Source organism: Heteronotia binoei, chromosome 19, assembly GCF_032191835.1.
Source record: "Heteronotia binoei isolate CCM8104 ecotype False Entrance Well chromosome 19, APGP_CSIRO_Hbin_v1, whole genome shotgun sequence".
In the NCBI taxonomy this organism is placed as follows: Eukaryota; Metazoa; Chordata; class Lepidosauria; order Squamata; family Gekkonidae; genus Heteronotia; species Heteronotia binoei.
This window is the reverse complement of record NC_083241.1, coordinates 27,807,891-27,825,142: the sequence shown is the minus strand read 5'-3', so window position 1 is coordinate 27,825,142 and position 17,252 is coordinate 27,807,891. Positions and strand designations below refer to the sequence as shown.

At 48.5% G+C, this 17,252-nt stretch overlaps 1 protein-coding gene across 1 annotated transcript in view; it reads left to right on the top strand.

Moving 5' to 3' along the window:
* The window catches only part of LOC132587904 (tropomodulin-2), a 42,788-nt gene that overhangs the window by 11,988 nt on the left and 13,548 nt on the right, over positions 1-17,252 (top strand). The window contains exons 3-4 of the mRNA XM_060260308.1: positions 13,299-13,421; positions 15,109-15,192. Of these exons, the coding sequence (XP_060116291.1) occupies positions 13,299-13,421; positions 15,109-15,192 (207 nt within the window). The remainder of the gene's footprint in view (positions 1-13,298; positions 13,422-15,108; positions 15,193-17,252) is intronic.

Here is a 17,252-nt window from a genome sequence, read left to right as displayed (position 1 = left end):
CTTTCAAGGACAACTCTGTGAGAGCTATGGCTGACCCAAGGCCATTCCAGCAGCTGCAAGTGGGGGAGTGGGAAATCAAACCTGGTTCTCCAAGATAAGAGTCTGCACACTTCACCCACCACTCCAATCTAACAGAAATAAAGTGCACTATTGTATCATCCTGAAACCATCGCCGCCGCACACTCCGCCCCCCCTCCCCCCCGTCCATGAAAAAACTGTCTTCCACAAAACCGGTTCCTGGTGCCAAAAAGCCTGGGGGACCACTGCTCTATACAATTGAAAGCAAAAGATGTGTGTGAAAAAGGATATGAGCTCATTCTGCACAATTTCCCCCACAGAGAGCTGACTGTTTATTACCAGGCTTGAGCCGCATCAACAGTTAGCTGCAGTTTTTCAACACTTCCCTGCTCTTTGCCCTTTTTCTTCTGTGAGCGCACACACACACACACACACACGTATTTTCTAAATTAACCTTCAAAGAAGTCTGCATTAATAAGTAAGAATATAAAATGCACGGTCCTTTGCCAACACTTTCACTTTGATTCTGATGAAGCTTTGAAGTAATGCAAATAGGGGGATTATATTTTTATTGCATTATTTTCATTCAAAGCCCCTCTAATCATCCGTTGGGGGTAAAGTGCGGGTGCTATGTAAGTAAAATAGGCAAGGATTGTAGTTTTAATCCCTCGCTACTTTCAGCACTTGCTTAAATATCTCTGAAACAAGGAGCCTGGAACGTGATCAGTGATGGCTAGAATGGACCAGTTATTTATTACAGCTAATCCCTGACTGGGATCCACTGGAAATATAGGATGCAGAGAAATTACATTAGTAGCCTATTCCACAGTGTTTTCTTGGCAGCTTACATAGTACCTCTCGAATTGGGATGCCAACCTCCAGGTGGGGCCTGGAGATCTCCTGCTATTACAACTGGTGTCTAGATGACAGGGATAGTTCCCCTGGAGAAAATGGCTGCTTTGGAAGGTAGACTGCATGACACTATACCCCACTGAGGTCCCTCTCCAAACCCCGCCCTTCCTGGGCTCCACCCCCAATATTTCCAGGTATTCTCCCACCCAGACCTGGCAACTGTGATCTTGAAACACTCTGCCATCAATGCTCCCTCTAAGCTGCAGAGTCTCATGAGAAAAATTCTACTTTGTGAGCTACTTGCATTAAAGCTGTGAGGTGCTCATAAATTAGTTTGCTCTAGGGCTATTTTTTCCTGAGCTAAGACCAAAATGTGTGAACTGGAGGCTAAAAAACTATGAGCTAGCTCACACTAACTCAGCTTAGAGGGAACAATGAAGGTCAAGGTCAGAAGGGTACATTTCCCACTCTTCCAATTACTGTTGTCAACTGACCAGGGGGACAAATGTTCTAGTTTGCGCCTCACTGTTCTTCACAAAATGTTGTTCCTGAGGGACAGGGGAGCCTGAAGGGCAACATGAATGGGGTGGGGTCGGGCAGGGAGAAGGAAGAATCAGTGGAAATTGCCAGTTTAGTCTGAATCCAACAGTATCTAAAGAGAAAGGTGCAGTTAAGGACACAGGAGCAGGGGGCAGCAAAATAAATTTGCAATACTTCTGTTCTAAGCCATGCTTGTAGGTAAATTGAGAAACCTAATAGGTATGGGTGATCTGAAACAGGGAAGGAGATAGAAAATTCTTCCTTGTTATGGGCATTAAAAGGTTTGGCCCGTCACATGTGAGATAAATGTACCTGCCTTCACAGCAAGCCATGCACACCAAATCTTAAGTAGAGGTAAAGGTAATCCCCTGTGTAAGCACCTGTTGTTGCCAACTCTAGGGTGCTGTTGCTTTCTCAATGTTTTATGGCAGACTTTTTACAAGGTGGTTTGCTATTGCCTTCTCCAGTCGTTTACACTTTCCCCCCAGCAAGCCGGGTACTCATTTTACTGACCATGGAAGGATGGAAGGCTGAGTCAAGTATGAGCCAGCTACCTGAGGCCAGCTTCCACCAGGATCCAACTCAGGTTGCGAGCAGAGCTTGGGCTGCAGTACTGCAGCTTACCACTCTGCACCACAGGGCTCTTATTTTCTTACTTTGGAGTAAACAGAGCTTTTTTGGGGGTAGAAAAAGCCCAGCAGGAACTCATTTGCATATTGGGCCACACCTTGGCATCACCATTGTTTCACACAGGGCTTTTTAAATTAAAAAAAGCCCAGCAGGAACTAATGCCTATTAGGTTACACCCCCTGACACCAACCCAGCCAGAACTGCGTTCCTGCTCAAAGAAGCCCTGGGAGTAAAGCCCAAGTTTGGTGTAGCTCGCCAGTGAGAGGGAAATGGAAAGAACACCAGAGACTTGACATTAAATCCCAGTTCCTCTAATTCTTCATGGAAAAATCTGCAGTTATATTTTCCCCTAACCCAGTTCATTTGCCTTTTGTCTGAAATGGATTGCTTCACTAGGGAATTTTTGAACAAAAGAACTATCCCACATCAACCAGCTGGCTGAAAGATGAAAAATTCAGTTGCTTGGGGTGGTGTTTTATATATGTTGAAGCTGGCTGCATGGTTTCAATTATGTTGTGAAGCAAGAAAGGGAGGGGAGAGATTGTGTGTGTATATTGTGTACGGGGTGAATTCCAAAGCTTAGCAGGGAGACAGTAGAATCAGGAAGGAATTTAACATCTTTCCTAGCAACCGCTCACATCTTCTTAGGAAGGATTATTTCACACTTTGAAAACCATGGCCTCAGGAAACAGTGTGTCTAGAGAGCTAATTCACTATAGTGGCTGAGAGGGTGTTTGAAAATCCCTGATTGAGATCTCATCTCAGCCACAAAGACACCAGTTAACCTCAGACAAAGACATAATGCCTCATCCTCCATCCCCTATCTGTAATATCTGTTTGCAGAGCCAATGTGGCTTATCAGTTAGAATGCTGGACTAAAACTGAGAAGACTTTGGTTCAAACCTCTCCTGTGTTGTAAAACTTACTGGGTGAAGTTGGAACAGTCATTCTGTCAGCCTTAACTGGGGCCCCAATGTGGTAATATGGTGCTTGCTGAAATCTTTCCTGGTGCACACCAAGTATTTTTAGAAAGTGGGAGGGGCCACATGGGGAGGTCTTGTCAGCCAGGCTTCTGATTGGCTGTGCAGATTAAAATTGTTTTGGTGGTAGCCTCCACCACAGTGGACTTTATTCTCTCTCTCTTCTTTCCCAGTGTACCTTTAAAATTACTATTCTTCCCTGCACTTGAGTTTCCTCTGGGTGTACAGCTCCATCTCCGGGGGCAGCCATGTTGTGGTTAGCTGCATCTGCAGTAGCAGCCATTTTGTGGTTCTGCCCACTACCCTGTGTCAGAATTCCCACAGGCTCAAAAAGGCTGGGAATCCCTGGCTGAACCTATTCACAGAGGGAGTGTTAATAGAAAACTGGGAAAGCAGGGATGCTGCCCAGAGCACTTCAGAGGTAGGGCAGGATAAAAATGGAATAAATAATACTGGTATAATCATGCTGGCCTGCTCTGCTTGATAAGGCTGTTGTAAGGATTACAGAAATAATTTATGTAAAGTTATTATGTAAAGGATATTATGTAAAGGACAAACCCTGTCACCTTTTTAGACACTACATCTGAGAGACAGTCACACGGAGCTATTGGTGGAGTAGGATAAAAGTGTAAAATAAAATAATGAAATGTGTGCACCTGAGCATGAAATATGTGGGTAACTTAATAAACAGCGACACATTATGAGGAGAAAGAGTAACCCAACTATGTGGGGATTTCCTATGTGGAGATTCCTTTTTCTGTGGGATTTGTTGCTATTGCCAGCTCCAAGTGCTGAAAATCAAGTTTTGTTTCCCTAAATACAACACAAGCAGCTAAATAGCATAGTGATTCTGAGTTGCTGTTTTTGTTGTTTTTTTAAGTTGCCTTCTACCAGCTCAGGTCACTTGTCCTTCTAATCCAATATTGTCTGTTGTGACTGGCAGGCAGCTCTCCGGGATCTCAGACAGACAAGGGTCTTTCTGAACACCTGCCACCTGAGATCTTTTAAAACTGATTTGCGATGATGGAAATTGAGCCTTGGATTTTGTAGATGCAAAATCAGATGCTCTGCCACTAGCTTCTGGCTCTGTCTGAGTCTTAAAGGCTCTCGTTGTAGCTACACTGCTGAGATAACCCGTTTTGATTCACTGGCAAAATGGATGCAGTAGCAGAGCAGATGCTTTGTGTCTGGTCCATGGAATTCCCAGTTATGCTATCTAAGGAAGAAAGGATTAAGAAAATATAAAGTCAAACACCCCAGTTCAAAGTAGCAGGGGCTTTTAGGTATCTGTATTTTTTAAGGTGATAAAATATATCCTTCATCATAATGTAGAGGTTGGATCTTAGCCTGGTACTGTGATCTCAACTCTTTTGTTTCTGCATCTGTAATGTACTGGGAGACGAGACGTGGTGAAGGCATAGGTCTTTATTGGCTAGTACATCACACGCAACTGAGAACACGCGGCCGGGTCCGCTAATATATACATGCCTCCCGGAACATCCCCTTCGCTGGCCAGCCCAATCCTGGCCAGTTAAACTTCCCGCCCTTGGTCCGGATTGGCAGTGGCTTTTCCCGCGCTGCGCACGGCGACCCGAGGGTGGCTCGGGTCGCGCGGCGCTTGCGCTGAGTCCGATACACTACACTCCTCCCCTCCTAGTTTAAACTACATAGTCCTGTAGGTACGCTGGCGTCCTGCGTTCCCGTGTTGATCTCCTCGGGGTTGCCGTTGGTGTGGGGCCCGATCCCGACGTGGGTGGCGCCGTTTCTGGCTGTTGCCGGCCCGGGTCGGGTGCTGGCTCCGGTTCTGGTCCCGCGGCTGCGGGGGCCTCGTACGTGGGTAGCTCCTGTATTGGCGGGGCCCCTTCTGGCGGTTCCGTTGCTGGCGGTTCCCTACTCACTGCCTCTTCTGTCTCCTCGGGTAGGGTGCGGCGGCGCAGCTGGTCGATGTGCCGCCTCAGCACCTGGCCTCCGGCGGTGGTTACCTCGTATGACCGGGAGCCTGTTACCCTCAGAACCCTTCCCGCCAACCACTCGGGGCCGCTTGCGAAGTTTTTCGCATACACTGGGTCGCCCGGAAAGAATCCTCTCACTGCTTCCCGGACCTCGGGGGACCCGCGGACATCCGGCGCCCGGTCCGGGTGTAGCCTATCTAGTCGAGTGGTCAGTTTCCTCCCCATGAGCAGTTCTGCGGGGCTGAAACCGGTTACAGGGTTTGGGGTGATCCTGTTGTGGAACAGGAATGCTGAGAGGCGGTGGTCCCAATCCCCATGTACTATACGGCCAAGGGCCTCTTTGGTGGTCCGCACCATGCGCTCCGCCTGGCCGTTGGTGGCTGGATGGAATGGGGCGGACCTTATGTGCCTTATGAGGTACCGGTCGGTGAACTCCCGGAATTCCCGGGAGGTGAATGCCGTGCCGTTGTCCGTCACCAGGGTGTCAGGGATCCCGTGTGTGCAGAGGACCCTTCTGAGCGCCCTGACTGCTGCTGCGGTGGAGGTCGAGGCCACCGGGATAACCTCTAGCCATTTTGTATATGCGTCCACAAGTATAAAGAAGATCTGGCCCTGATACGGCCCCGCGAAATCCACATGGAGGCGGGACCACGGCCGCCCGTTCGACTCCCACCTGTGGACCGGGGCGGACGGCGGATTGGGTCTGGACTCCTGGCATGGTTGGCACCTTCTTACCCACCCCTCTATTTCCTCATCCATGCCCGGCCACCACACGTAGCTCCGGGCCAGGGCTTTCATTCTCACGATGCCCGGGTGGGTCTCGTGGAGATCCTCCAATACCTGTCTGCGCAGGGGGGGGGGGCACCACCACCCGGCTCCCCCAGAGTATGCACCCCTTGTGTGTCGATAGCTCGTCCTTCCTGGACGCGAACGGCCGAAATGCTTCTTCCACCTTGCCCGAGGGCCACCCCCTTCCCACCCAGTCCCTGACCCGTGCGAGGATGCGGTCTCTCCCAGTCGCCCGAGCCACCTCGTCCGCGTGCAGTGGGTGCTCGGGGAGCGACTCAATGAGCATCACCCCGTGTGCCGGGGCGGGATCTGGGTCCGTTGTGGGTAGCGGCAGGCGGCTGAGGGCATCTGCGTGACCCATTGCTTTACCGGGGCGGTGTATCAGAGCGTAAGTGTATGAATTCAGGAACTGGTTCCACCTTAAAACCCTCTGAGACAGAATCTGGGGGGTCTGACGATCGGGGGCTAGGAGGCCGAGGAGCGGCTTGTGATCAGTGGCGATGGTGAAACGCCTACCGTAGAGGTAGTCGTTGAACTTTTGCACCCCCGCCACGATCGCCAGGGCCTCCTTATCGATCTGGGCGTAGTTCCGCTCGGCAGGGGACAGAGTCCGGGAGTAGTAAGCGATCGGCGCCTCTCTCCCGTCCGGGAGTTGGTGCCCTAAGACCGCTCCTACTCCGTAGGGGGAGGCGTCGCAAGCCAGGATCAGGGGTAGGTTTTCATCGTAGTGATGAAGTACCGCGTTAGAGACCAAGAGATCTTTCACTGCCTGGAACGCCGCGGCTTGGCGTTTACCCCAGACCCACGGGGCCTGTTTATCTAACAAGCGGTGCAACGGTTCCGCCACGGCGGCTTTGTGTGGCAGGAATGCATGATAAAAGTTCAATAATCCTAAAAAACTCTGTAGTTCTGCCTTGCATTTGGGGGCAGGGGCCTGGACTATGGCCCTGGTCTTGTCCGCCGTCGGGTGAATTCCAGCCGCGTCCACGGCGAACCCCAGGAACTCCACTCGCGGAACACCCAACAAACATTTCTCCTTTTTGACTCGCAGCCCCGCCGCTTGGAACCGTCTGAGGACCTCTCGCAGGCGGCAGCTGAACTCTCCTTCGGTGGGGGCGGCGATTAAAACGTCGTCAAAGAAGGGTTGAACTCCGGGGATCCCTTTCAAGAGAGAGTCCATTATGCTCTGGAATATCCCCGGAGCTACACTGACCCCGAACTGCAGCCGTTTAACCCTGAACGCGCCCCTGTGGGTCACGATCGTCTGCGCCTCCGCTGTCTTAGCGTCGACCGGCAGTTGCTGGTATGCTTGTGCTAAGTCCAGCTTTCCAAAAACCCTCGCCCCGGCTAGTGCTGCGAGGACGTGGCTAACCACCGGGACTGGGTAGGGGTTGTCTTGCAGCGCCTTATTGATCGTGCACTTGTAGTCAGCGCAGATCCTAACCTCCCCGTTGGGTTTGACTGGCGTTACTATGGGGGTCTCCCATTCCGCATACGTTACAGGTTCTAGGACGCCCTGGGCTGTTAGGCGGTCCAGTTCTGCCTCTATTTTAGGCTTAAGGGCGAACGGGACGCGCCTCGCTTTAAGCCTTATGGGCCTGACCATTGGGTCTATCGGTAAGGTGATGGGCGGACCCTTGTAGCTCCCCAAGGACCCGTCGAAGACCTCGGGGAACTCCCGGCAGACCCCGTCGAAATTGCTGGCCTGCAATTGGTCCACCCCCACCAGCTGGATCCCCAGTGGATTGAACCACGCCAACCCAAGAAGTGTGGTCAGTTGGCGCTTGACCACTAGGATGTCTAGGGGCCCCCTAAAACCCCCTCTTTCTACATGCACCCGGGCCCACCCCACGATGTGTACTGGGTTCTTCTGAAAGTCCCTCAGTACGAAGTCCGCTGGCCTCGTTTGGATGCGGCGGCGGGGACATAGTTTCTTGAGGGTTTCCTCCGAAATGATAGAGATGGAGGAACCCGAGTCTACTTCCATGATGCAGGGGGCGCCCTCGATTAGGACCGACATTTTGACCTTGTCTGGGGCCGAGAGGGGCAAGTTCAATACCTGCAGACTGGTGGATGCCGTCGTGTGTGTGTCCAGGGAGTCGTGATGTGCTGACGGTTGGCGGCGGCTGTTCTTGGCCCGGCAAGCCCGGGCGATGTGGCCTGTCTTTCCACAGCTGCGGCAGTCCAGGTTGCGGTACGGGCAGTCCCGTCGCTCGTGGGGGTCGCCGCAGCTGGCGCACCTGGAACCGGTGGTGGCGGTGGCCCTCTCCGTCGCTCGTTGTCTCGCGGGGGCCCGTGTGTCCGTTCTCTGAGGCCTCCGGAGCTGAAACGCTTCTTCCTCTGCTCGGTCTTCCAGCTCTGTTTCCCCTTGGTGGACTGCTTCGCCGCGTGGCTGGCCGAACGCCTTGGTGGCCCTCTCGAACGCCGTCGCCTCGTTGAAGGCTTGTTGTAGCGTGAGCTCCTCCTTAGCGAAGAGCTTCTGCTGCAGTCGTTCGTCTCGGAGGCCCCAGACGAAACGGTCCCTCAGGGCTTCGTCCCTTTTGTCAAAATTGCAGTTCCCGGCGATCTGTCGAAGGGCCGCCAGGTAGACCGCCGCTGTCTCCCCCGACTTTTGGTCCCTCTTGTGGAAGAGGAATCGGCGGGCGACGATGGACGGTTGGGGCGAAAAGTGGCCCATGAGGAGTCTCACGACTTCCCGGTAGGTCCTCTCGGTCAGCTTAGCTGGAGCGGAGAGGCCTCTTGCGATCTCGAAAGTTTCTTCTCCACAGACGCTCAGCAGGACGTCTCTCTTCCTGTCGTCATCTTCGATCAGGTTCGCCCGCAGGTAGCACTCGACCCTTTCGGTGTAGGTCTCCCATCTCTCGGGGTGCTCCGGGTTGAATTCCGCAAGATGGCCCGTCGTTACTGTAGAGTTCGCCATGGTGGCGGCGGGCTGTGCGATCCTGCGGTCTCACGCCTTCCTCGTCTCCGGCCCGGTCAGGTTCCCCTCGGGGCGGCCGGACCTATCTAGATCCCATCCTCGTCGCCAGTGTAATGTACTGGGAGACGAGACGTGGTGAAGGCATAGGTCTTTATTGGCTAGTACATCACACGCAACTGAGAACACGCGGCCGGGTCCGCTAATATATACATGCCTCCCGGAACATCCCCTTCGCTGGCCAGCCCAATCCTGGCCAGTTAAACTTCCCGCCCTTGGTCCGGATTGGCAGTGGCTTTTCCCGCGCTGCGCACGGCGACCCGAGGGTGGCTCGGGTCGCGCGGCGCTTGCGCTGAGTCCGATACACTACAGCATCCATTCACAATTTCATAAACTACCCACTGCTTTTGCCCAGAATAGCCCAATCACATCAGTTTTCGGAAGCTAAGCAGGGTTGGCCTTGGTCAGTATATGGAGAGGAGACCACCAAGGAATATCAGGGCTGTGACAAGGAGGCAGGCAATGGTAAACCACCTCTGAATGTCTGTTGGCTTGAAAACCCCACCAGGGGTCGCCTTCAATCAGCTGTGGCGTGACAGTAAAAACTGGGGCAAATAGCAACTCCCGGGGCCCATTTCAGATTGGGAAAATGGTGCAGGAGGAAAAAGTTCAATGTTTCCTCTTCCATACAGGGGTCCCAATCCAATTTGCCCTGCATAATCTTATTGCTATATTGAGGAAAGCAGGACAGAAATAGCTAAACATTAGTCTGGTGTGTGAAAACAATAATGAAGGCCATTGAAAGGGAAAATGACATTTCCTACGGAAAGGGGAAGCGGCAAAAGAGCAAAAACAGTATCTCCAAGGGGTATAACAACAAAGTAATCTTACAGCAATGTCTGAACTATCTAACAGTATTCAGGCGTTTCATTTTTCATGTCAAAAGCTGCCAAACAGTTGAGAGAATTAGAGACTGAGCCAATTCACCTGCATCTGAAGGTCACTGCAACCCTAGAACAATGGGTTTAGTTAATACCGGCTTGAAATATACTTGTTTACGGGCTAAGATCCAGTGGGGAATCACTGAGTTTTGTTTCTACTATGAAAGCTGCAGGAAATGACAAACGGAAGATGTCGGTCTAAAAGGTGAAGCCTGATGGGGTTCTTCAAGTTCATGGCCAGACATCACTGGTGCATAAGTTTGCAGAGCAGATACCAATTGGCATTTATTAAAATAACAAAGCGGAAATGATGTGGCCAAGCAGTTGAGCCTATGGCAGTGAAGGCAGAAATACTGAACTTTGTGTGAATCGAGCTCTACCTAGTCTCAAATGGGATAGCTCCACCATCTTCCATTTCACAGCTCCTAGAATATTTTGATAGAATTAAATGGCGGGAAAGCTTCATTTGCTTAATCGATGCTTGGCTAGCTGTTCTGAAAGGTACAGGCTCCATAAAAATAATGTCATCTCTAGTGAGAGTAAATTCTTTACATGTAAATGCCCATTAAATGATTCCTTAGTGAAGTACCTAACCTATAGATCACTGGTCACCTCTCTGGTTCTTTACCCTTAATGCTACTGTGCTGTCTTGCTGCATTTCAGCAGCTTTCTTTGTGGTAGTTTTAGAGCAATTGCAACCATATGAGTCAGAAGAAATGAACTGCCTTCGGTTTCAGCCAGTCAGGCTCCAAATCATTTTTGCTTCTGAAAAGCAAAAATGAGGTCATATTTCCCAACTGACTACTTCAAACAAGTGATCACGATGACAAATCTCACTTTAAATACCCCTACTATTGAAGCTATTAGGAGCCCCGTGACTCAGAGTGGTAAGCTGTAGTACTGCAATCTAAACTGTGATCACAACCTGAGTTCGATCCCAGCAAAAGCTGGATTAAGGTAGTTGGCTCAAGGTTAACTTAGCTTTCCATCCTTCCGAGGTCAGTAAAATGAGCACCCAGCTTGCTGGGGGTAAAGTGTAGATGACTGGTGAAGGCAATGGCAAACCACCCCATAAAAAGCCTGCCACGAAAACTTCGTGATGTGACGTAACCCCATGGGTCGGTAACAACTCGGTGCTTGCAAAGGGGACTACCTTTACTATTGAAGCTGTGATCATTGCTACTAACTAGGAGTATTCCTAACCTTCCAATCCCAAAAGAGAACATTGTCATCTTGTTTTTTTTAAAGAGTCGCAAAGAGGATGGACACTGGAAAAGAGGACATGTTCTCTAAAAAGAGGACATCTTGTAACCCTAGCATTGTTTTTGCCTGGATCTTGTGTGAAGTTTTATAGTTAAATCACAGATGTGTCTATTGTGCTGTATCCCCCACCTGTTGTTGCAGACCGACTGGGTCAATGAGCTAGGTAGGGATGGCCAAAAGCCACAAATTACTTTCATGGGACTGTTTTGCTGATGTTACAATAGTTAATTACAACTGGTGCTTTTAAATATATACAACTGTGCCACTAAAACAGAATCAAGGTATAGGCAGTAGCTCCTGGTTTGGGACTCTTAGCAAGTTACATGTGATGCTGGTGTTCTGTGACTGGTAATACAGATGTGTTCGGACTTTACAAGTAGCCTTGGGGAGGGAGGGCTCTCTGTGCAAGAGATGTTTCAAACTTATTTACTTGTGCTGTTTTCCTGATTAAAAATATGACACTCCTAGATCATTTTTATGGGTATAGTTCCCCACCCCCCCTTACTGGAGGTAAACAAATCTAGGTGGGGAGCGCTTTCAAACACAAACAGGATAGAAGGAAGATTTCATTTACCCACCCCCCTTTCCCCAGTAGGACACCTCTAACTGATTTGACGGCCTGGGTTTCTGCCTTTTACTTAAAGGGGGGCGGGAATCATGTAAGCTTAGTTCACATACTAAACATCTGCAGATTGCAGGGCTGCATTAACAATTAGGCCAAGTAGGCACTGGCCTATGGGCCCTGGGCTGGCTTTAGGGGCCCTAGGCTGGCTCCCCCCCCCCCCCCCCCGTTTTCCCCTGCTTGCAGCCCACCCAGCCTGCATGCGCAGCTAGCTACTGAGCTGCTCTTTGCCTGATTTGCCTGGTACGGCTGCTGCTGGCGTTGTCACCAAGTTTGCCTCTCCTCTGCAGCTTTGTCAAAGGGGCTTTTGAGAAGATGCCTGCAGGCTGCAGCGGGGGCTATGGGCAGTGGGGCTGTCGTTCCGACTCAGAGATAATTTTCAAGGGGGCTCCCCAAGATTTTTACTGCCTAGGGGCCTCCACAGGGTTTCATTTGGCACTGGCAAATTGCTTTGCAAAATCAGGCTTCTCTGGATTGCAGCAATCAGCAGGCAATTGCGTGGGAACAATTCTTGAGTGCTTGTGTGGCTTTTTAACAGGCTTCTGTATAGTGGGAAAGTTCCTGTGGAGGGACACTTCTTGTACAGCTGCCAGATCCTTGGAAAGCATTTCTCTGTGAAGTAGAAGTCGAATAGCATTCAGTGTTATTGTCCTAACTCTGCTGTCATCAAACGCAATGGGGGTGGCATCAGAGGGAGAAGCTAGGCCAAATCTTAACTTCTCTGAAAATCCTCATCATAAAAACCAGATGTTAAGTATTTGGCACACAGGCAAGAAATTACATCAGTCTGATTCTGAAGGGGTTTTGATAGTTTTCTCTGAAAGACTGAATGTGTGTGGGGTCTTTAGAAATTGGGATTCATGAACGTGATGTTTAGAATACAGTTCTGTATGGTTTATATGTTACAATAGTTGTCCAAAATTTGGTGAACTTCAAAGTTTATTTATTTATTTATGATTTGTATCCTGCCCTTCCCACAAAAGTGTTGATGATCACAAAGAAATTGTGTTGCTGTTTGTAAACTCAGTGTCCACTGATGAATAATGACAATCCACTAAATGCAAGTGTGCACATATAGACAGTGGTTAAAATAGGTAGTGGGGGTGGGGTTTGGACTGTCACAAAATTAATGCAGGGCTGCTAGCGTTCACTTGGGAATACATATGGACATGTATGAAGTTGCTGTATCCTAAATCAGACCATTGGCCAAAGTCAGTATTTTCTACTCAGACTGGCAGCAGCTCTCCAGGGTCTCAGCCAGAGATCTTTCACATCATCTCCTATCTGGTCCTTTTAACTAGAGATGCCAGGGATGAGAGCATAAGAATATAAGAGGAGCCATCTTGGATCAGACTAATGGCCCAACCAGCCCAACACTCTGTGTCACACAGTGGCCAAAACCCAGGTGCCATCAGGAGACCCACCAGCAAGGCCAGAACTCCAGAAGCCCTCCCACTCCCCCCTACCACCAAGAATACAGAGCATCACTACCCCAGACATAGTGTTCCATCTAGATGGTCCTCTGCTCTTATGTTTATCTAATCCCCTTTTGAAGCTGTCTATGCTTATAAGATTGAACCTGGGACCTTCTGCATACCAAGCAGATGCACTTCCTCTGAGTCATGGCCCCTCCTCAATGATTATATTGATCAAATTTTGGAAGTTCACACTATACAGTTAGGTTCTTTCCCTGAATAGGTTCTGTCAGATAGAATTGATTAATTGTCCAAGTACCACTGACATTGTTTAGTGGCTGTGCCATATTTAATTTTCTTTATTTGTTATCTACTGAAGGGAAAGTCTTCATCCCCAAAGAAAAGCCCATAGAAACCCGCACAGAAGAGAAGGTGACCCTGGATCCAGAATTAGAAGAAGCCTTGGCCAGTGCTTCTGATACCGAGCTGTATGACCTGGCAGGTTTGTTGCTTATCCTTAAACTATAATATCTGGCTATTATATTATTTCCATTTTAGCAGCAGTTGCAGCTATCTCAAGACGGACTTCATCTCTTTGGAGTAGGGCTGGCCCTGCCATTAGGCAAACTAGGTGATTGCCTAGGGTGCTGGCTTTCTGGGGGTGACAAATTGGGTGCCCCCATGTGACTCAGTGACATTATCAGAAGGGGGGGCAGAAGTTAGCCTTGCCTAGGGTGCCAGACAGTCTAGGGCCATCCCTACTTTGGAATGGCTGGCATTCTCACCCGTGGAGTCGATCTCCCACTTTCAGGGCATCCCCATCGCCATTCATGCACTGTGTTTACACTGTTCAAGTTTGCTTATTTATTTATTTGATTTGATTTCTAACCTGGCCTCCCCTGCCCAGCAAGGCTTATATAAATAGCAGGGAATAATTGCTTCAACTAAAATCTTTGGTCTTTGACTTTTGATATGCCTCTTGTGTGTTTACTTGTACACTTTCATGTCGCACTTTTTGGATGCCAGAAGCTCACCTATACTCTATGCTATGCAGCTAGAACCAGTGAGCTGTGGCATGGGGAGGGGATTATGTTTAGAGTGGGGGGCAATTCCTGATGCACCTGCTGTCCTCTCTCCCAGCTTTCATTTAGTCACCTTGAATTCAACATCCAGTCTATACATCTAAGCACAAAGGCCATCCAAAATACCAGAAAGGGCAGAATCCTTGCCTGAGAATTACAGAGCCTACAGCCTATCTTTCAGCATTTCATTCCAAGAGGTGGTCTACAGAAAATATACATGACACAATTAGAAATTAAATGAGAGTGCCTATTATTCTGGCTCCCATTCAGCAAAAGGGCCCAGGTTAACATAAGAAGGAGTGCCTTTCTAGATCAGACTAGTGGTCCATCTAGTCCAGCATCCTGTATCACATGGTGGACATTCAATCCCTTTGGAGGTCCAACAACAGAGCACAGAGGCTGAGACCTTCCCCTGATGTTGCCTCCTGGCTCTGAGATTCAGAAGCTGACTGCCTCTGAGTGTGGAGGTTCCCTTCAGTCACAGCTTTGTCTGTGGAATGGTTGGTAGCTGATGAAGTCAGAGAGGAAGAGGCCTGGTGATAGTTGGCCAAATAGTCTGCTAGAAGGAGCTTTGTTCTCCCTCCCTCAGTTTCTTCAGCATAGCTGATCATTCACTGATGAAATCTGGGAGGGAAGGCCTAGTAGCTGGCAAGCCGTACACACTGCAGCTTCTGTTTAGATCTCCAGATGAATTTGTGGAGGTTGGGGTTGGTAAAGACAGCGTATGACATCCTGATTTCCTCTCTCCTCCAGTCCCTGAATCTCTGAAAAAGGATAATGATGAAGGTGTGCTGATATGCACCACTCTTTTTTCAATAAATGGCTCTCCATGTAACAAATAAAAAACATTTGAAGCAGCCTTTAGAGTACAATGGGAGTTTAAACACCCTACCTCAACCTGTACTCCCACATTCATCACAGTTGGCAGGGAGGGAAAAATGTTCTCTAATGTTGCCTTTAAAAATTATTTCAACTAACCTTATCATGATCTTTGTTTTGCAATTGTCCAATGATTGTCAATATAGTCTTAACAATGCTATTTTGAACACTGCATCTTTCTTTCAAAATTATTAGATTTAGCTACTTGTTTTTGTTTTTTGCTTACAGCTGTTCTTGGCGTGCACAACCTGGTCAACAACCCAAAATTTGATGAGGGAACCATCAGTAAAGATGGGAAAGAAATTGTGAAAAGTGAGTGCAGCTCCTCAATATCCTTTATATACCTGGTCCAAGACATGCAAGAGGATAGATGGAGTGCTGAAATGTGCAATGACACAAGTCCACAGTTGCCACACTTAGGCTGAAACTTGCTTAGCTATCTTTGTGTCGCTAATCTGTTTGCTTTTGGAAGTAAAAAGTTACTTGGATATTTTAACTTTTTATCCTTCCTCCAAGAAACTCAGGGGGACATAAGTACACTTCTTATTTTATCTTCATAACAACCCTGTGAGGTAAGCTATACTGAGAGACAGTGGCCTATCCATAGCCATCAGTGAACTCTGTAGCTTGCTTTGGGGATTTGGTTCTAGTCTGGGACTCTTAGCATCATTTGTCTAACAGAGGCCTGGTATACACAGGCAGTAGAATGAGGTGTTAAAGTGGATTGTACTGCTTTAAACTGTGGCAACAGGATAGCACTTTGAATGCTTGTCCATGTTAATACTCCCTGCAATTTAAAAAAAATGCCAAGCACATCAGGGATAAAGATTCTAGCCTTGCTATCTCCATAATGTGCTTAGTTTTCTATGTATAGGGATATTTCTTTTTTACACAGGAGAGCATTAATAAACGGAATCCGTAACGGGCAACTTGAAGTGGGACAGCTCATTCTACCAAGGTTCTGGTAACTCAGTCTCATCTCATTCTTCATGTATAGACCAGGTAGGGTTGCCAGGCAATCTCTGGGAGATTTTGGTGGAATGGGGCATGAGACAGAGGACTTCATCTATACGTCGACATTGCTTCCACCTTAAACCTGGAAGTGACAATGCCACACTCTAGGATTTCACCATTGCTTCCAGCTAAAACCTGGAAGTGACCTCACTAACACTCCAGGATTTCACCAATCTCCATGTTTATCTGTAAAATCCAAGAGCGTCAGTGATGTTACTTATGGGTTTTAGCTGGAAGTGACATAAACGACATCCTTTCTTCCATTTTCTCCTATTGTCCATATGAGCACCAGCAGAGAACAGGGATAGTTTGGCAAAGGTTGCCATCAATAGCAGGCAAATGGTATTCTAGGACCCAGACTCAGGCTCAGAGTAATATGGTTCTGGGCTATACGGGCTACTGAACTGGTGGTAGTGGAAAGTGCTGTCAAGTCACTGCCAACTTATGGCAACCCCTCAAGGGCGTTTTTTAAAGTGAGACATTCAGAGGTGGTTTGCCATTGCCTTCCTCTGCATAGCGACCCCTGACTTCCTTGGCGGTCTCCCATCCAAGTACTAACCAGGGCTGAAAGACTGGGTGAACCTGGACTATCCAGGTAAGATCCATTGGACTGACTCATTCTATATACACAGTTCTATATTTTTTGCATATTATTACTATTGTGCTTGCTATTATTATAATTCAATGATTATTGGGTTAGATTCTAAAATTAGGAAGACTTATATTGAATACACTAGGAAAGGCACCTGCAGGAAAAAAAAGTATACATTTGGGTTTCAGTACAAAGGAAGACAATTACCTGTCAATCCCATTGAAACTAGTGGACAAAATAATCACTGTAAGTTCTATTCATATCAAAAGCCTAACTTTTATCTTTTGCATGCCCATCTTGTGAAAACTGATTGCAAAGGCTGTTGCTGTCAAGGCGGCCTTCCCTCCCCCCATACTTCTAATGAAGATGCCCAAGGGAGGGAGAGGACTGAGTGGGAGAAAAAACTGCCTTTTCCATCTGCATTGAGGCTGAGCTTTAGCCTTCCCAGCTGGAGTCCAACAAGCCCCAGCCCCCGGATGCTTACACTGCTAATTCACGTGTCTCTGTGATTATTTCTGCAAACAAGGCCAACATTTCAGCTTGGTGGGTTTGGCCAAACTAAGCTGCTGTCAGGAATGCAGCAACCAGGAATTTGCTCTGTCAGGCCACTTTGTTCCAAAAAGAATACCTTTCCCTCGCCCCTCGGGTTTTGTTTTTTAATTAGAACAGGGTGGGATGGAGTATTTAGTTTAGGAGTTGCAGTGATTCAAGAATTATGATTAAAAACATAGGAGGTAATGTGGGGTTGCACAGCGGGGCAAAGGAG